The sequence below is a fragment of the Rhinatrema bivittatum genome, chromosome 5 (genome assembly GCF_901001135.1).
Source record: "Rhinatrema bivittatum chromosome 5, aRhiBiv1.1, whole genome shotgun sequence".
Classification (NCBI taxonomy): Eukaryota; Metazoa; Chordata; class Amphibia; order Gymnophiona; family Rhinatrematidae; genus Rhinatrema; species Rhinatrema bivittatum.
Window position 1 is genome coordinate 311428751 of NC_042619.1, and position 20724 is coordinate 311449474.

The window sequence follows — 20724 nt, forward strand, 5'->3', positions numbered from 1 at the left end:
AGAGACGTGGAGTCAGGAACGAGGTATGATGCATACAGGAGACTCAAGGGCGAGGTACGAGACTGGCAACATGGAGCGCCCTACACAGCCCGCCCGTGGGGCTGGTCACGGACCACGACAGGGGTTGCCGCAGGATACCAGGCTTTCAGAGAGTTCAGGAACAAGGTAAGGCTTTCTCAGAGATTCAGGAACGAGGTGCATGGCTTGCATCACGAAGCGCCCTACTCAGCCCGCCCGTGGAGCTGGTCACGGACCACGACATGGCTTGCCGCGAGGCACCAGGACATCTCGAAGACACAGGAACGAGGTGCTAGCTTTCAGGAGATTCAGGAACAGGGTAGGTTTTCTCACAGTCTCAGGAACGAGGTGCATGGCTTGCATCACGACGCGCCCTACTCAGCCCGCCTATGGGGCTGGTCACTACCACGACATGGCTTGCCATGAGGCACCAGGACATCTCGAAGACACAGGAACGAGGTGCTAGCTTTCAGGAGATTCAGGAACAGGGTAGGTTTTCTCACAGACTCAGGAACGAGGTGCATGGCTTGCATCACGAAGCGCCCTACTCAGCCCGCTCATAGGGCTGGTCATGGACCACGGCATGGCTTGCCGCGAGGCACCAGGACATCTTGAAGACACAGGAACGAGGTGCTAGCTTTCAGGAGATCCAGGAACAGGGTAAGGCAGGTTGCTGCACTCCCGGCAGCCTATAGCAGGATTGCTGCACACCGGCAGCCAAAGGCAAGGGTTGCTGCACACAGGCAGCCTAAAGCAGGGTTTGTTTGTTTGTTTGTTTATTTATTTATTTATTTATTTATTTAACAGTTTTTTTATACCTTATACCGACATTAAAATACACATCATATCGGTTTACATGATAACAAAAGGTGGAAATTACAAAAAACAGGGGGGGGGGGGGGGAGGTGGAGAACTAAGAGTAACAGGGGGTCGGAACGGGGACCCCAACAAAATAGAGGAGGGAGAGAGAACAAGAGGAATGGTAACATCTAAGTATCTAAGTAACACAGGTTAAAATATATAAATGGTTAAATAAGGTGCAGGGGTGCAAAAATACAAGGGGTGCATGAGTCCAGAGTTAGAATGTACAAAATGTATATGGTTTGCTGCACACCGGCAGCCAAAGGCAAGGTAAGCATCATCTTAACTGGAACACGGGTACCGGATTGGAAGACAGGCCAAGGGCAGGAACAGGAACAGGCAGACATCAGGGCTGGAACAGCAGGTAGACATCAGACGGGACGAGGAGCTCCAACAGAGAACAAGTAACACTGGACCTTGCAGAAGGCTGGAACACGGACAACTCCTGGAGCAAGGATGGTAGAGTCCCAGGAGTGACCAACTCCTTGCGAAGGCAAAGACAGACTGACTGCTGAGCCCTTTAGGAGGGCTGATGACGGCAACGCCCAGGGAGGAGTCAGCAGGGGGCCATGCCCGGCTGGCCCTTGAAGAGGAGTAGAGAGGCACGCGCCCGCACCCTAGGAAGCTGGAGAGACAGGCTGGAAGCTGGTGGCGTCCTCCCGGCCACGTGGAGAATCCAAGGGGGACAGGCGGCAGCGGAGCAGCCCTTGCCCTGAAGCTGGAGAGGTGGCAGGCTGCTTTAGCGGCTCCCAGCCGCGAAGACTGAAGCAGGAGTGAGGTAAGCTGGCTGCAGGGACGACTCCCTGCCGGACGAGGACCCAGACTGCAGCGTGGGCACCGACAGGGACACCCTCCCTGCTGGCCGAGGACCCCGTGAAGGCTGAGAGACGTCGGGGAGGCCCAGAAGCAGCAGCGAGGAGCCTGACCGCGAGGGAGAGCTCGCGGCAGGTCGGCCTCGCTGTATGGAGTAGGAGGCAGCCCGGGAGGGACCCGGATACCGCAGCAGGACTGCCGCGGAGGCAGTAGCGTCAGCGGCCCGACGGGCAGGATCGCAACAGTACCCCCTCCTCAAAGCCCCCCCTCAAGCCTCTTGACAATAGCATGAGGAGCGGGCAAGCGAAGATCCAAGGACAAGCTGGTACTTCTTGGCGAGTAACTATAGCGAGAAGAATACCGGAGCAGAAGACAAGGCAGAAGTGGTCAAGGTCCAGGCAAGACAAACACAGAACATTGAACGCAGAAGACGGAGGTCAGGCAAGATGCAGAATACAGAAGTGCTGGATGGCATCTTGGTTCAAGGATCAAGTAACAGCGGCTGGAGTCCTTCCAAGGGTTGACTTGAATGGAAGTCCCAACTAAGGCTGAAGCTGGATCAAAGCACAAAGCACAAAAGTTCAGTAAGTCCAAACAGGAGCAAATCCAAGACTGGGCAGAACCTGGATGTGGCTAAAGTCACCCTCGAGTGAAACACTCAACCACCAACAAGCAAGCAAGCAAACAACCACTCAACCACCAACAAGCAAGCAAGCAAGCAAACACTCAACCACCAACAAGCGGGCGACCAAAAGACATGACGAAAGACCAAGAGCACGAGACCGGGAGCAGACGAAACCAAGGAAACACGGGACGACGCGAACACGAGACCGAGGGAACACGGGACGACGCGAACACGAGACCGCGGGAGCAGCGACCGAGCGAATGGAGACCGCGGGAGCAGCGACCGAGCGAATGGAGACCGCGGGAGCAGCGACCGAGCGAATGGTGACCACGCGACCGACAACACAAAACACAAAGAGGGAGCGAGGGAGCGGAGAGCAAGGGAACAGAGAGTGAGAAAGCAGGGAGCAAGGGAACAGAGAGCGAGAGAGCAGGGACCAAGGGAACAGAGAGCGAGAGAGCAGAGAGCAAGGGAGCAGAGAGCGAAGGATCAGAGAGCGAAAGAGCAGAGAGCAAGGGAGCGGAGAGCAAAGGAGCCCCGAGCGAAAGAGCAGAGAGCAAGGGAGCGGAGAGCAAAGGAGCCCCGAGCAAAAAAGCGAGACAGCGGAAAGCGAAGGGCGAAAGAGCGAAGGGCGAGAGACAGGAAGCGGGGGAACAAAAAACGCGGGAACGAGGAGGACGGGAGCCCACAAGCGGGAAACAACAAGCGGGAACAGAACAACGAAGGACAGAGAACAGCACAAACAAGTGACAAGGGGCCAACAACACGAACAAGCGCACCCACTCACACAGCACAAACAAGCGCACCCACGCACACAGCACAAACAGGCAAAAGGGGGGGAGGGTGGGCGCAAACTACAGCAACATCAGGTAGGAGTTCAGGCGCCTCCTGCAGGTCGTGGAACTCCATCCTGGAAACAAGGAGTAGATGGTTTGGGTGCAGACGCCTCCTGCAGGTCTTGGGAACCCAAACAGCTGGCGCCTCCAGCAGGTCGTAAACACAGCAAAGAACAACTGGGACTGAAGTTTTTCTTTCAAAAAAAAAAAATTCCTTTGGCAAAGAAAGTCCAGAACTTGGCACAGGCCCATCACAAGGACATGAACGCCGGACACATGGCCTTCGCAATCTGTTGCTGAGCGCTAGGAGAGCGATCCCACTCCTGGGAGATGTGTGTGCCCTTGGGCCGCGGCTCGACGCCAGAGAGAACATAAGAACATAAGAACATAAGAAAATGCCATACTGGGTCAGACCAAGGGTCCATCAAGCCCAGCATCCTGTTTCCAACAGTGGTCAATCCAGGCCATAAGAACCTGGCAAGTACCCAAAAACTAAGTCTATTCCATGTAACCATTGCTAATGGCAGTGGCTATTCTCTAAGTGAACTTAATAGCAGGTAATGGACTTCTCCTCCAAGAACTTATCCAATCCTTTTTTAAACACAGCTATACTAACTGCACGAACCACATTCTCTGGCAACAAATTCCAGAGTTTAATTGTGCGTTGAGTAAAAAAGAACTTTCTCCGATTAGTTTTAAATGTGCCCCATGCTAACTTCATGGAGTGTCCCCTAGTCCTTCTACTATCCGAAAGAGTAAATAACCGATTCACATCTACCCGTTCTAGACCTCTCATGATTTTAAACACCTCTATCATATCCCCCCTCAGTCGTCTCTTCTCCAAGCTGAAAAGTCCTAACCTCTTTAGTCTTTCCTCATAGGGGAGTTGTTCCATTCCCCTTATCATTTTGGTAGCCCTTCTCTGTACCTTCTCCATCGCAATTATATCTTTTTTGAGATGCGGCGACCAGAATTGTACACAGTATTCAAGGTGCGGTCTCACCATGGAGCGATACAGAGGCATTATGACATTTTCCGTTTTATTCATCATTCCTTTTCTAATAATTCCCAACATTCTGTTTGCTTTTTTGACTGCCGCAGCACACTGAACCGACGATTTCAATGTGTTATCCACTATGACACCTAGATCTCTTTCTTGGGTTGTAGCACCTAATATGGAACCCAACATCGTGTAATTATAGCATGGGTTATTTTTCCCTATATGCATCACCTTGCACTTATCCACATTAAATTTCATCTGCCATTTGGATGCCCAATTTTCCAGTCTCACAAGGTCTTCCTGCAATTTATCACAATCTGCTTGTGATTTAACTACTCTGCACAATTTTGTGTCATCTGCAAATTTGATTATCTCACTCGTCGTATTTCTTTCCAGATCATTTATAAATATATTGAACAGTAAGGGTCCCAATACAGATCCCTGAGGCACTCCACTGTCCACTCCCTTCCACTGAGAAAATTGTCCATTTAATCCTACTCTCTGTTTCCTGTCTTTTAGCCAGTTTGCAATCCACGAAAGGACATCGCCACCTATCCCATGACTTTTTACTTTTCCTAGAAGCCTCTCATGAGGAACTTTGTCAAACGCCTTCTGAAAATCCAAGTATACTATATCTACCGGTTCACCTTTATCCACATGTTTATTAACTCCTTCAAAAAAGTGAAGCAGATTTGTGAGGCAAGACTTGCCCTGGGTAAAGCCATGCTGACTTTGTTCCATTAAACCATGTCTTTCTATATGTTCTGTGATTTTGATGTTTAGAACACTTTCCACTATTTTTCCTGGCACTGAAGTCAGGCTAACCGGTCAGTAGTTTCCCGGATCGCCCCTGGAGCCCTTTTTAAATATTGGGGTTACATTTGCTATCCTCCAGTCTTCAGGTACAATGGATGATTTTAATGATAAGTTACAAATTTTTACTAATAGGTCTGAAATTTCATTTTTTAGTTCCTTCAGAACTCTGGGGTGTATACCATCCGGTCCAGGTGATTTACTACTCTTCAGTTTGTCAATCAGGCCTACCACATCTTCTAGGTTCACCGTGATTTGATTCAGTCCATCTGAATCATTACCCATGAAAACCTTCTCCATTACGGGTACCTCCCCAACATCCTCTTCAGTAAACACCGAAGCAAAGAAATCATTTAATCTTTCCGCGATGGCCTTATCTTCTCTAAGTGCCCCTTTAACCCCTCGATCATCTAACGGTCCAACTGACTCCCTCACAGGCTTTCTGCTTCGGATATATTTAAAAAAGTTTTTACTGTGAGTTTTTGCCTCTACAGCCAACTTCTTTTCAAATTCTCTCTTAGCCTGTCTTATCAATGTCTTACATTTAACTTGCCAATGTTTATGCTTTATCCTATTTTCTTCTGTTGGATCCTTCTTCCAATTTTTGAATGAAGATCTTTTGGCTAAAATAGCTTCTTTCACCTCCCCTTTTAACCATGCCGGTAATCGTTTTGCCTTCTTTCCACCTTTCTTAATGTGTGGAATACATCTGGACTGTGCTTCTAGAATGGTATTTTTTAACAATGACCACGCCTCTTGGACATTTTTTACTTTTGTAGCTGCTCCTTTCAGTTTTTTTCTAACAATTTTTCTCATTTTATCAAAGTTTCCCTTTTGAAAGTTTAGCACGAGAGCCTTGGATTTGCACACTGTTCCTTTTCCAGTCATTAAATCAAATTTGATCATATTATGATCACTATTGCCAAGTGGCCCCACCACCGTTACCTCTCTCACCAAGTCCTGTGCTCCACTGAGAATTAGATCTAAAATTGCTCCCTCTCTTGTCGGTTCCTGAACCAATTGCTCCATAAAGCTATCATTTATTCCATCCAGGAACGTTATCTCTCTAGCGTGACCCGATGATACATTTACCCAGTCTATATTGGGGTAATTGAAGTCTCCCATTATTACTGCACTACCAATTTGGTTAGCTTCCCTAATTTCTCTTAGCATTTCACTGTCCATCTCACCATCTTGACCAGGTGGACGGTAGTATACCCCTATCACTGTAGTCTTCCCTGATACACAAGGGATTTCTACCCATAAAGATTCAATTTTGTATTTAGTCTCATGCAGGATGTTTATCCTGTTGGACTCTATGCCATCCTGGACATAAAGCGCCACACCTCCTCCCAACTGCTCCTCTCTGTCATTGCGATATAATTTGTACCCCGGTATAGCACTGTCCCATTGGTTATCCTCTATCCACCATGTCTCTGAGATGCCAATTAAGTCTATGTCATCATTTACTGCTATACATTCTAATTCTCCCATCTTACTTCTTAGACTTCTGGCATTAGCATACAAACATTTCAAAGTTTGTTTTTTGATTGTATTTTTATTCTGCTTTTTAATTGATAGGGATAAGTTAGAATTTTTTAGCTCAGGTGAGTTTTTAGTTACAGGCACTTAGACTACTTTTCTAATTATTGGAACCTCACTGTCGGGATGCCCTAATTCTAATGCATCATTAGTATCCTTTAAAGATACATCTCTCCGAACCATGCATTGCTGAGCGACTGTCGGCTTTCCCCTTTGTTCTAGTTTAAAAGCTGCTCTATCTCCTTTTTAAAGGTTAGCGCCAGCAGTCTGGTTCCACCCTGGTTAAGGTGGAGCCCATCCCTTCGGAAGAGACTCCCCCTTCCCCAAAAGGTTCCCCAGTTCCTAACAAAACTGAATCCCTCTTCCTTGCACCATCGTCTCATCCACGCATTGAGACTCCGGAGCTCTGCCTGCCTCTGGTGACCTGCGCGTGGAACAGGGAGCATTTCAGAGAATGCTACCCTGGAGGTTCTGGATTTAATCTTTCTACCTAAGAGCCTAAATTTGGCTTCCAGAACCTCCCTCCCACATTTTCCTATGTCGTTGGTGCCCACGTGTACCACGACAGCCGGCTCCTCCCCAGCACTGTCTAAAATCCTATCTAGGTGACGCGTGAGGTCCGCCACCTTCGCACCAGGTAGGCATGTTACCAGGCGATCCTCACGCCCACCCGCCACCCAGCTATCTACATTCCTAATAATCGAATCACCAACTATGACGGCCGACCTAACCCTTCCCTCCTGGGCAGTAGGCCTTGGGGAGATATCCTCAGTGCGAAAGGACAATGCATCACCTAGAGAGCAGGTCCTTGCTACAGGATCCTTTCCTGCTACATCTGGTTGGTGCTCTCCCATTATGAGACCTTCTTCCTCCAAGGCAGCACCAGGGCTGCCAGTCTGAAGTTGGGACTGGACTACTATGTCCCTGAAGGTCTCATCTATATACCTCTCTGTCTCCCTCAGCTCCTCCAGGTCTGCCACTCTAGCCTCCAGAGATCGGACTCGTTCTCTGAGAGCCAGGAGCTCTTTGCATCGCATGCACATGTACAACTTCTCACCGGTGGGTAAAAAATCATACATGTGACACTCGATGCAAAAGACTGGGAAGCCCCCCTCTTGCTGCTGGACTGCTGCCTTCATCTCAATTTTGATCAGTTCCTAGTTAAGTTTTAGGTTGCTATGGGATTAGGAATGTGTCTAAGTTCCTTTAAATGTATTAGTGAATTCACTATATGTCTGGTAGTGGCCTACTGGGGTCTGATCGAATTCTCAATAAAGTTTTTGTTGATGGGTTTTTTTTTTGTTTTTTGTTTGTTTTTTTTTGTGCAAGTGGCACCTGCCTATAAATTAAGGGATGAGCTTGGGGTGGGTGGGTGAGGGGTGGGAGGGTTGGGAATTACAAACAGTCTAACTTTAGTTAGTCAGCCTGAGTGACTCACAGCTCCCTTGATTAACAAATGTTGTTCCCTATTCAAACCTAATCACACTACCTCAACACCTTTCCAAGGTGAGTAACTGAGCTGAACTATTCAACTTTTTTACTTTGGTACATACTGCTCCTAGCTTATTTCTAGCTTCTGGCTACTTTTTTGTGGCGTTTTTTTTTTTTTTTGTGTTTTTTTTTGTTTTTCAATACAATGCACTCAGTTATTTATTAAATAAAACACTTAGCTCTTTAAAAGTCTGGAGGACACTTTAATAGTCAGGCAGACTTTTAAAAAATAAACACACTACCTACTGCTACCTTATTGACTGACTAAAAATACAGTCTAACTTGTGTATTCACTGCCTACCTACTGCTACCTTATTGACTGACTATTTAAAAATGCAAACAGTCTAACTTGTTTTATTCACTGACTGACTATTAAAGGCACAAACACACAAACACACTAAATAATATTCCCAAATAGTTAACTTTGCCCCAATACTTTTAAAAAAGTCAATGTCAATGTCCCAAGCAAAAACTTACTGATTCCTTTCAGCCACCAGCAAGGTGATCCTCTCCTCTCAGTGTTTCCACTGGAATGTGGGTTACTGAGCTCTTTCCTTCTAATTTATAATGAGCTTCTAAAGTAAATTAGTGCAAAATAATCCCTTAGGAGATGTACACTTCAGTTAGATTTCCTGAGTGACCTTTCAGTTAGATTTCCTGCGTGACCTTTCAGTTAGATTTCCTGAGTGACTCACTGCAGGAGGTGCCGCGGAAGGCGTGGCATGCCCGAGCATGGGCTGGACGGAAGCAAGCTGGATTGAAGACTGGAAGACAGGCCCTCCTCCGGGCCTGCACGCTTCGGAAGACCCAACAACGCTATGTTGGTCTTGTGAACAGTCCTCCGACCGTTCCCAGCCCTTTCGGACCTGCCACAGGGTACGGCATGAAGCAGCAGGCCGGATGGAGGCCAGGACAACGAAGACTGGAACATAGATTCAGACGAGACTCAGGAATGAGGTACTGGAAGTGCAGACGAAGACTCAGAGACAAGGTACTGAAGGTGCAGACGTAGACTCAGAAGCGAGGTACTGGAAGTGCAGACGTGGACTCAGAGACAAGGTACTGGACGTGCTGACATAGACTCAGGAGCGAGGTACTGGAGGAAGAGACGTGGAGTCAGGAACGAGATATGATGCATACAGGAGACTCAAGGGCGAGGTACGAGACTGGCAACATGGAGCGCCCTACACAGCCCGCCCGTGGGGCTGGTCACGGACCACGACAGGGGTTGCCGCAGGATACCAGGCTTTCAGAGAGTTCAGGAACAAGGTAAGGCTTTCTCAGAGATTCAGGAACGAGGTGCATGGCTTGCATCACGAAGCACCCTACTCAGCCCGCCCTTGGGGCTGGTCACGGACCACGACATGGCTTGCCACGAGGCACCAGGACATCTCGAAGACACAGGAATGAGGTGCTAGCTTTCAGGAGATTCAGGAACAGGGTAGGCTTTCTCACAGACTCAGGAACGAGGTGCATGGCTTGCATCACGAAGCGCCCTACTCAGCCCGCCCATGGGGCTGGTCACGGACCACGACATGGCTTGCCACGAGGCACCAGGACATCTTGAAGACACAGGAACGAGGTGCTAGCTTTCAGTTGATTCAGGAACACGGTAGGCTTTCTCACAGACTCAGGAACGAGGTGCATGGCTTGCATCACGAAGCGCCCTACTCAGCCCGCCCATGGGGCTGGTCACGGACCACGACATGGCTTGCCGCGAGGCACCAGGACATCTTTAAGACACAGGAACGAGGTGCTAGCTTTCAGGAGATCCAGGAACAGGGTAAGGCAGGTTGCTGCACTCCCGGCAGCCTATAGCAGGATTGCTGCACACCGGCAGCCAAAGGCAAGGGTTGCTGCACACCGGCAGCCTAAAGCAGGAACAGGGTAAGGCAGGTTGCTGCACTCCCGGCAGCCTATAGCAGGATTGCTGCACACTGGCAGCCAAAGGCAAGGTAAGCATCATCTTAACTGGAACACAGGTACCGGATTGGAAGACAGGCCAAGGGCAGGAACAGGAACAGGTAGACATCAGACGGGACGAGGAGCTCCAACAGAGAGCAAGTAACACTGGACCTTGCAGAAGGCTGGAACACGGACAACTCCTGGAGCAAGGATGGTAGATTCCCAGGAGTGACCAACTGCTTGCGAAGGCAAAGACAGACTGACTGCTGAGCCCTTTAGAAGGGCTGATGACGGCAACGCCCAGGGAGGAGTCAGCAGGGGGCCACGCCTGGCTGGCCCTTGAAGAGGAGTAGAGAGGCGCGCGCCCGCGCCCTAGGAAGCTGGAGAGACAGGCTGGAAGCTGGTGGCGTCCTCCCGGCCACATGGAGAATCCAAGGGGGACAGGCGGCAGCGGAGCAGCCCTGCCCTGAAGCTGGAGAGGTGGCAGGCTGCTTTAGCGGTTCCCAGCCGCGAAGACTGAAGCAGGAGTGAGGTAAGCTGGCTGCAGGGAGAACCAAGGGCTGCAGGCACCGGCAGGGACGACTCCCTGCCGGGCGAGGACCCAGACTGCAGCGCGGGCACCGGCAGGGACGCCCTCCCTGCCGGCCGAGGACCCCGTGAAGGCTGAGAGACATCGGGGAGGCCCAGAAGCAGCAGCGATGAGCCTGACCGTGAGGGAGAGCTCGCGGCAGGTCGGCCTCGCTGTATGGAGTAGGAGGCAGCCCGGGAGGGACCCGGATACCGCAGCAGGACTGCCGCGGAGGCAGCAGCGTCAGCGGCCCGACTGGCTGCATGAAGGTAAGAGCCTGCCCGCGAGGAGCGCGGGCAGGATCGCAACATTTGGTGAATTTCTGTCCCTTTTTTATGACAGTTATTGTGCCTACAGGTAACCAAACAGATTGATATTGATCCCTTTTTATTAAAATTCTTTCTAACATTCGATATGTTGCAAAGCATAAAAGAGATACCAGGGAATGAGATTTTAAAAAATGACACCATATAGCTAAGAAACAGTTTATTTTACTGTATAGTTTGTAGAATCTAAGAAGAACTAACTGTAAACTGCTCCCCTGTAAGAACATAAGAACATAAGAAATTGCCATGCTGGGTCAGACCAAGGGTCCATCAAGCCCAGCATCCTGTTTCCAACAGTGGCCAAACCAGGCCACAAGAACCTGGCAATTACCCAAACACCTAGAAGATCCCATGCTACTGATGCACTGATGCAATTAATAGCAGTGGCTATTCCCTAAGTAAACTTGATTAATAGCAGTTAATGGACTTCTCTTCCAAGAACTTATCCAAACCTTTTTTGAACCCAGCTACACTAACTGCACTAACCACATCCTCTGGCAACAAATTCCAGAGATTTATTGTGCGTTGAGTGAAAAAGAATTTTCTCCGATTAGTCTTAAATGTGCTACTTGCTAACTTCATGGAATGCCCCCTAGTCCTTCTATTATTCGAAAGTGTAAATAACCGAGTCACATCTACTCGTTCAAGACCTCTCATGATCTTAAAGACCTCTATCATATCCCCCCTCAGCCGTCTCTTCTCCAAGCTGAAAAGCCCTAACCTCTTCAGCCTTTCCTCATAGGGGAGCTGTTCCATCCCCTTTATCATTTTGGTTGCCCTTCTCTGTACCTTCTCCATTGCAACTATATCTTTTTGAGATACGGCGACCAGAATTGTACACAGTATCCAAGGTGTGGTCTCACCATGGAGCGATATAGAGGCATTATAATATTTTCCGTTTTATTAACTAACTTTTTATTAACTGTAATTTCCTACCACTCCTGTGAGAAGCCATATTTAGTAAGACTGTGACAAACTGAGTCATAGATACTGGTATCAGATTAAATCTGATTAGTTCGTATGGTATTTATGATGTTATTTGTAACTATCTAATACAAGACTGATTCAGTGGGCCAATTTCTACTGAAAATTTTTTTTTATTGAATAAGATGCAATTTGTGGCTCTCTTGTTAACCTGTTTTTCTTAGAAATTCAGTGAACTTGGAAATCAGAAATTAAAAATTAATGAAAACACAAATTATAATTAATATAGGGTGAGAACTATTGCTTGCCTTGTGTGTTATTAAAATCTTAGTAACTTTGAAACAGGCTCACAGGTGCACATGTGTGTGCCTTCATCAGCCCGCACCAGGGGATATGCCCATTTTATAACATACGTGCGTATATGCGCGCATGTTATAAAATAGCCTAACTGTGCGCACATATGCGCGCATTTTAAGTGGACATGCACCTGTAAGTAAGGGGATTTTAAAAGCCACTTGCACCCACCCTATTAGCTGTTTTCCCAGCTCACTCCCATTCCAAACCCCCTAATTTAATAGCCTCCCTTCTTCCTTGTTAGACCTGACCCTTAAAACCCTGCTGATGTGTCTAGATTGTTTTGTTTTAGAATTTGCAATTTCTCCATAGCAGAAGTAAAGTTACCCGACAGGGGACGCCATTGCGTACTTGTATGTACACATTAATTTCAAGTTGAAATTCAGGAATGCCCAATCTACTCACATTCCCCGCCCCTTTTTTGGAACATTTCATTTGTGCATATAGCGGGAAATACATGCATACATGCTTGGCGTGCGTCGGTCTGACTTGTGAGCATACCTCCCGGTTTTGGCGTGAACTGGGCTTTTAAAATTCACCTTTTAGTATAGACAAGATAGAGATTTTTAAGTGAATATGTTTTTAAAGAAAGCAATTATATAACAGCCTCTGTAGTACTAAAGTCTGCAGGTTGTTTTTTTACAGGAGACTTTAGCCTGAATTTTCAAAGAAGATTTATGTGCATAAGTCCGCTTTGAACATTTGCTACATGTACACCTTCACACAGAAAGTTAATTTTGAGATTTAGCTCTCCTGTTTCATTGGAATCTCAAGGTGTGCTACATTCATGTACTGTAGGTATTTCTCTGTCCCCAGAGGGCTTACAATATATGGGCCTGATTTACTAAGGCCTTTCACTGATTCTGAGTCTGGGAAAAATGCTTAATAAATTAGATTTTAAGTTTGTACATGAGGGGAGAGTGAAGTAACTTAGCCAATGTCATAAAGAGCAGCAGCAGGATTTGAACCCTGGCTTCCTTGATGCTCAGTCTGCTGCTCTAACCAATAGACTACTCCTCCATTCTTGGGATGTTATAACTTTCTGCATATGCATTTTTGCACATACTTTTGAACATTTGGGCACAATAACATTCACCACACCAACTCCACCCCCAGGAATGCCTATTGCTAATGAGGTAAAATATGCGCAAAATGGAGTTTTGCGCATACTTTTTCATGCACAACCCTCAATTGATTTTCAAAGTGCTACTTACACACATAAAACAGGGTTTTATGCTCATAAGTTGCTTTGAAAATCAAACCCTAAAGGATTTATTATAAGATTAGTCTACCAGATAGTGTTATATATGCATTGCTAAACAATTTAAAGGCACATTACATTATATCAATTAAAACAATCAGCTGCTCTAATGTTCAGTCACAAAAGTAATGTAACAAAACTGACCATGGTATGACTTTATTGAAGTTCTGCTATATAAGGAAGGTAAAAAGACCTGAAAATCTCTGACCAAACACATACTAACTGTTTAGAATCTAAAGGTCAGATTTTAAGTGAGTTTATCAGCGCAGAACCACGGTTACACTCTGGCTGAAGTATTCAGGTTATTTGTTCTTTTTGGAAAAAAGCTACCTCTGGTAATGCCCCCTTTAGAAGCCCTGAGATTTCGGAAACCAGCTCATAATGCATGTGTCTAATGTTTTGAATTTCTCCTTTCCTTCCTAGTTCCTGACATTGTGTGGGGTGGCTCAACCCCACCAATATTCAGACTGTGAGCTACTGATCCTCATCCCAATGCTGTGCCAAGTCAGTCTGGATAAGAATTTGAGGAACGTTCCTAAAAAGGATCTTCAGCAGCTGCTGGTCATCCTGCTTGACAACATCAAGACTTGGCAGGAAACGGTATGAAAGACCTAGGGAACAAGATCTAATACCTTTATATTCACAAAGTTATGTGCTATCCATTTGTTATCATCCAGCCAGACTAGACCAGATGCATGGGTGTTGTCCTCCAGCCAGAAGATGGAGAAAGAGAAGAAAAGGCTTGCTGACATCACTCCTTATAGGATCCCATGCTGCACTCAGCCTGTCAGTATTCTCTGTCCCCAGCAGATGGTAGGCAAGCATCCCATGCCATATCTGAGACCTGGTGGTTAGGCCAGGTAAAGAGAAATCATTGCATTAGGCTGTTCCCTCCCCTGGTTGAACTCCTGAGCGAAAGTCTGCAGATTCTCTCACCCACTGGGGCTGTTCCTTATGTCCAGAGGTCTTCCATTTGGGACTACATTTTGGTGGTGGTGCTGTGAATACCCTTCTCTCCCTTCTCTCCCTTTCCCCCAACCCCCCCCCCCCTTTCTCGTTATTTCCTGGGCCTCTACTCCTTGGTTGATTTATGATTCTAGAGAGTGATTTTTCTCCTAGGTATGACAAGCAGGTGGTAGTCTTTACATGTGGGTGACATAATCCATTGGAGCCCAGCATGGAAAACCTTTGTTAAAGTTTATAGAAACTTTGGCCAGCAGACTGAACATGCTCAGCCTGCTACTATCCACGCGTTCATGCGAGATCCCCCTTCAGTCTCTTCTTTCCATGGTGCAGTTGCCTCGCGGTCTGTGGAGCTCCAAATTTTCAAATCTTTTCCTTGATTTTTCGCGTTGCCTTTTAGTTCCTCGTCAGGTCCCTCTTCGCAGTCTGTTCTCTCCTGGTACAGTAGGTCCTTTTTCGGCCTTTTTCTTCAATCTTGCGGTCAATTCCCTGCTCTCTACCCCCTGGTGCCCATTGGCCATCGACCTCACTCTGGGTCTTCATCATGGCGTCAATGTCGGTGTCAGTGTCCCCAGTTCCCGAGGACCATATCATTCACGGATCCGCATGAGGTTTGCATCCTCTGCCTGGGGGCCTTGCATGACATTTGTGGGTGCAGTCTGTGCGATCAGATGACACCCAAGGGATGTTGAACGCGCCTCGACAAAATGGAGAAACTTTTCAGGATCCCCAAATCCTCTACTCCTGTGTCAGTTCCTTCGACGCCCAAGGATCGCGGGGAGCAGTCTCCGTCTCTACCTCTCACGATCCCTCTAGCTAGCACCCACAAGGATTGAGGAGAGGGAGATTGATCCTCAGTGGTCTCTCCCCTCCCCCAGACTTCGGGGTCAACGACCTCCTCGGTGCCGGGGAAAGACTGGGCCGAGCACCAGAAGCGATTTCGGAAACACTTACACCGATCACTGTCCCGACACGGTTCCGGTTCTGGAGCAGCATCGGTAGCCACTGAGCCATCATTGAAGCGGCACTAGCCACCAGAGGCCCCATCCACCAGTGCCCCTGGAAGCCTGAGGCATTCCCCATCAATACTGGTGCAGGGTGCTGTGCCGCCTTGGGGACTCGAGGATGAGCTGGCGACGCCTCATCCCCCTCCATCAGTCCTGACCACTCAGAACTTCCAGGAGGAGTTGGACCGCAGGGTGCAATCAGTAGTGCTCAAAGTGCTGCATAGTGTAGAGCTTCCCCCCATACTGGTGACTGAGCCTCCGCCATCGATGTTAGCACCCCTGCTAGAGCGTCTGGATGTCTTTCTTGGCGCCCTACCGATGGCCAGTGCCCGAGGGGCCCTCGATGCCCCGTTGGCCACCGATGCCCCCCACCAGAACGATCCTGATCCTTGGGTCCTCCGAGGAGGATGAGGCCCCTGGGACTGGGCGCCCTTGCCCCGAGCTGCTGCAACAGCCAATGACCCCCACGATGCCGGGGCATCCATCGGTGCTGTTGGTGCCTCTGCGACCTCCAAAGCCCTCGGAGCCCATGGCTGATGCCCCTCATGGCCCTCGCCCTCGGCACCCTGGCCCAAGTGAGAAAGAGGGTCCCTAGGACTCTTGAGGTGATGACTCCACAGACTGAGTATTCTGACGACCCTCTCTCGGAGCCTTCACCTCCAGAGCAGTGATGCCGGTCATTGCCTGAAGACCTGTTGTTTGCGGGGTTTGTCAGAGTTATGGCTGAAGCCATTCTCTTTCAGCTTCTCATGGAGGAGGACACGTCACAAGATGCTGGAAGTCCACCAGTTCATTGACTCTCTTAAGGAGATTGTGGCAATTCCAATCCATGATATTTTTAAAGAATTCCTCCTCCGTATGTGGGAGCACCCCATCTCCATCTCCCCAGTTAATAGAAAGGCCGATGCCACCTATCTGGTGCAACAGGCCCTGGAGTCTGAGAGGAGGCAGCTCCCCCACCAGTCAGTAGTCAGGAAATCTGCCTTAAAAAAGGCCCAGCATTCCCGCACCCATGCCTCCACTGCTCTGGGGCGTGAGCATAGGGAACTCGACGCCATAAGGAGAAAAATCTTCCAAGGTGCCATGCCGGTTGCCCGCATTGTGGCCTACCAACTTTACCTGACTCTACAACCGCATTCTCCCAGGACAAGCAGGATGGTAGTCCTCACATATGGGTGACATCATCGATGGAGCCCTATCACGGAACACTTTTGTCAAAGTTTCTAGAACTTTGACTGGCACACTGAGCATGCCCAGCATGCCACCAACCCTGCTTCCAGCAGGGGTCCCCCATCAGTCTCTTTTTTTTTCCCTGCAGCAGTTTCCACGCGGTTCTCAGGAGCTCTGTGAGAATTCCTTACAACTTTTTCCTCACAGAATTTCTTTCTTCGAATTTCAAAACTTTTTCCCCGTTCTGGGGTCCCCCATCGACCGTCAACCTCCGCAGATGCTGGTAAGTTTTGTATCTCATTCTTTGCAGTCGATTCCCTGCGATGTTTTCATTGGTGTCAGACGACCACCGATCACGCACCGCCCTTATGTTTTCAAAAAATGGCAACCGGTTTTCGGAAGTGCCCCCAAATGCTCGAGGACTATGTCCATTATGGACCCTCATGATGTCTGTGTCTTATGCTTAGGGTCTTCCCACGATGTCCAACGGTGCAACAGCTGTGCCCAAATGACCCATAAAGGCTGCCGGGCCCACTTGGAGAAGATGGAGCACCTCTTCAATTCTAAGCGCTTGTGTCCGCCAAGACTGCACTGAGTTGGAAACAGTCGACTTCATCGCCATCGACGTCTCAACACCATCGAGACACCGGTGACCACAAGTCACCGTCATCTTCACGCTCAAAGGCATCGACATCCTCATCCTCTGTGCCAGAGAAGGACCGGGCCAAGCACTGAGAAAAACATCGACAAGACACTTCTTCCGGTGCCAGCACCGATAAGACATCGGCATCAATGGAACCACCGTCAAAGAAGTCCTGGGGAGAGGAGCCCCCATCCTCCTCTGGACCCAGGACACCGAGGCGTTTCCCACCTGTATCGGTGCCGGGAGCCAAGATTCCATAAATTCCTGTGGATCCGGCAGCTGTGTTACCCACACCAGCCTTCTGGGAGGAAGAGGCAGTCCTGCAGGCGATTCCTGGCTTTCAATCTCCACCGCCACTGGCTCTCATACTGAGGCCTGACCCGCTGCCTACAATGTTGGCTCCACTGCTAAAGAGGTTGGACACCCTTATCGGCAAACTTCCCTCGGTGCCCACCCCTTCCCCACCGATAATGCCGCCGAGACCATTGGTTCCTCCACCGGCATCGACTCCGATTCCTTTGTCGTCGGACAAGGAAAAGCCCCCACCGATGCCGGAGCCAATTCCAGGACCATCGGGAGTCCCTCCACTGCAGTGACCATCGAAAACACTGATACCATCGGTGCCACTGCCATCCCTGATGCCACCTTCACCTGTCTCTGTGCCTCCAGCATTTCCAGCGGTGCCACCTATTGATCTGGCTGGATTTGGACCTCTACCTCCATCTGAAGGGCCACAAGATGGAGGGGATCCACCTTACGACCCCTGGGGTGATAATTCCTCGGACACTCAAGACTCCGAGGACCTCATGTCAGAGCCTTCACCCCCATATGAACGCTGTGGCTCCCCTCCAGAAGACCTTACATTTGCTAACTTTATAAAGGAGATGTCTGAAACCATCCCTTTCAAGTTACAAAAGGAGAAAGATGCCAGGCATAAAATGCTGGAGGTGCTCCAGTTTGTGGATGCCCCCAAGGAGGTTATGGCAGTTCCTGTCCATGAAGTCCTACTCGACTTGTTACATCGCACCTGGGAACACCCTGGTTCAGTGCCACCAGTGAACAGAAAAACTGACACTTCCTACCTGGTTCAGTCAGTTCCAGGTTTTCAAAAAAGTCAGCTGCCTCAACAATCTGTAGTCGTTGAGTACTCTCAGAAAAAGGCTAAGAGGTCCCAGCCTCATTCTTCTGCCCCTCCTGGCAAGGAGCAGAAGTCCTTAGATGCCTTCAGACGAAGAGTGTTCCAAGGATTGATGCTTATGGCACGTATAGCAGCCTATCAGCTGTACATGATGCAATACTCAAGAAATCTATGGAAACAAGTCCAAGATTTCTCCGACACCCTGCCAGACGAGTTTCAGTAGGGACTGACTGCGATCCTCCAAAAAGGTCTTAATGCTGGGAAGCATGAGGTCAGGGCAGCGTATGATATTTTCAAGACTGCCTCCAGAGTGTCAGCAGTGGGAATAAGTGCTACGTGCTGGGCATGGCTGAAATCTTCCGACCTACGCCAGGAAGTCCAGGACAAGTTAGCAGATCTTCCATGTACAGGAGAAAATCTGTTTGGCGAGAAAATTCAGGAGGCAGTGGCACAACTCAAAGACCACCATGAGATTCTGCGCCAGTTGTCCACTGTTTCTTCAGACTTCTCGTCTACATCCAAAAAACCATTCAGACGTGAACCCAGGAGGTTACCCTACAAACCACGTAGTTATTACCCTCCACCGTCCCGTTCTCATCCAACCAGACCCCTCAAAGAGATCAGGCTCGTCAACACAGATCCCAAAGACCCAACCACCTCCTCAAAGTGGTCCAGCCTCCGGGTTTTGACTCCATCCTAGAGAGAAGCAGTCAAAACCCCCTTTCAACCACCTTTCCTGTGGGAAGTCCCCTGTGCCACTTTGCCGACAAATGGCACACAATGCCACCGACCAATGGGTCCTTTCCATAGTGACCCACAGTTACCATCTAAACTTCTTACACTGCCCCCAGACTCTCCACCACGTCCGGCGTGGAGTCTCACCGACCATACTCCACTTCTCGAGGCAGAGCTCTCGACCCTCTTGCAAACAAATGCTGTGGAACCGGTTCCACAACTACAATGAGGAACAGGGTTCTACTCTCGGTACTTTCTAATTCCAAAAGAATCAGGCGGCATTCGTCCTATTCTGGACCTTCGCACCCTAAACAAACATCTCCGCAAGGAAAAGTTCAGGATGGTAACCTTGTGCGCCATGCTCCCTCTCTTGCAACAGGGAGATTGACCCTGTTCTCTAGATCTTCAGGAGGTGTATGCCCATATAGCCATATCCCATCCTCATCGAAAATACCTCAGATTCTTAGTAGGTCACAAACATTACCAATATTGAGTGCTACCGTTCGGCCTAGCGTCAGCACCCTGAGTATTTACGAAATGCCTGGCAGTAGTAGCAGCTTCCCTAAGGCAACGCAGTGTCCACATCTATCCATATCTAGACGATTGGCTACTCAGGGGTCCATCCAAGCTGGTAGTGCTTCAATCCCTTTATCTTACTATACAACTGCTACAGTCCTTGGGTTTTCTCATAAACTATCCCAAGTCACATCTGATTCCGACACACACTCTTTCCTTCATTGGAGCAGATCTAAATACCATTTAAGCCAGAGCGTTTCTCCCAAAGGACCGAACACGCACTCTCTCAGCCTTGGCCACATCAGTACAAACTCGCTGCACCACTATAGATCATCACCTTCTGACCTTAGTTGGCCACATGGCATCCATGGTGCACGTTACCCCAATGGCCCGACTAGCCATGAGAGTAACACAATGTACTTTAAAGTCCCAGTGGTCCCAATCTCACCAAGACCTGTCACACATTGTCCATGTCACGAGCCAGCTTCGATTCTCACTAGCTTGATGGATTCAGGAATCCAATCTTTGGATTGGACTACCCTTTCAACCCCCAAATCCTCAAATCACACTAACCACGGATGCCTCCATCCTGGGTTGGGGAGCTCATATCAACGACCTTCAGACCCAGGGTACCTGGACCAGGGAAGAAAAAAAGCACCAGTTAAATTTTCTGGAGCTCAGGGCGATAAGATATGCCCTCTTCGCATTTCAGGATTGCCTGTCCAGCAAGGTAGTCCTCATTCAAACAGACAACCAGGTAGCGATGTGGTACCTCAACAAGCAAGGGGGCACAGGCTCTTACCTGCTATGCCAAGAGGCGGTGCAGATCTGGGCCTGGGCTCTTTCACATTCCATGCTACTGAGAGCAACCTACCTGGCAGGCATGGACAATGTGCTGGCGGATAACCTCAGCCAGACCTTTCATCCCCACAAATGGTCACTAGATCCCTCTGTAGCAAACATGATTTTCCACCAGTGGGACCGCCCGCACATAGACCTTTTTGCGTCAATTCACAACCGCAAAGTAGACCAATTCTACTCTCTACACCACAGCCACAAGACACCAAGGGATGCCTTCGCCCACTCGTGAACAACAGGTCTTCTATATACCTATCCTCCACTTCCACTCATCAGCAAGACTCTTGTGAAGTTACGACAAGACCGGGGCACAATGATCATCATAGCCCCTCACTGGCTGCGGCAGATTTGGTTTCC

At 48.9% G+C, this 20724-nt stretch overlaps 1 protein-coding gene across 2 annotated transcripts in view; it reads left to right on the forward strand.

The window, feature by feature from the left end:
- Positions 1 to 20724, forward strand: part of FAM178B (family with sequence similarity 178 member B) — an 819452-nt gene that overhangs the window by 496396 nt on the left and 302332 nt on the right. For both annotated transcript variants that reach the window (XM_029604316.1, XM_029604317.1), the window contains one exon: positions 13761 to 13937. In XM_029604316.1, the coding sequence (XP_029460176.1) occupies positions 13761 to 13937 (177 nt within the window). The remainder of the gene's footprint in view (positions 1 to 13760; positions 13938 to 20724) is intronic.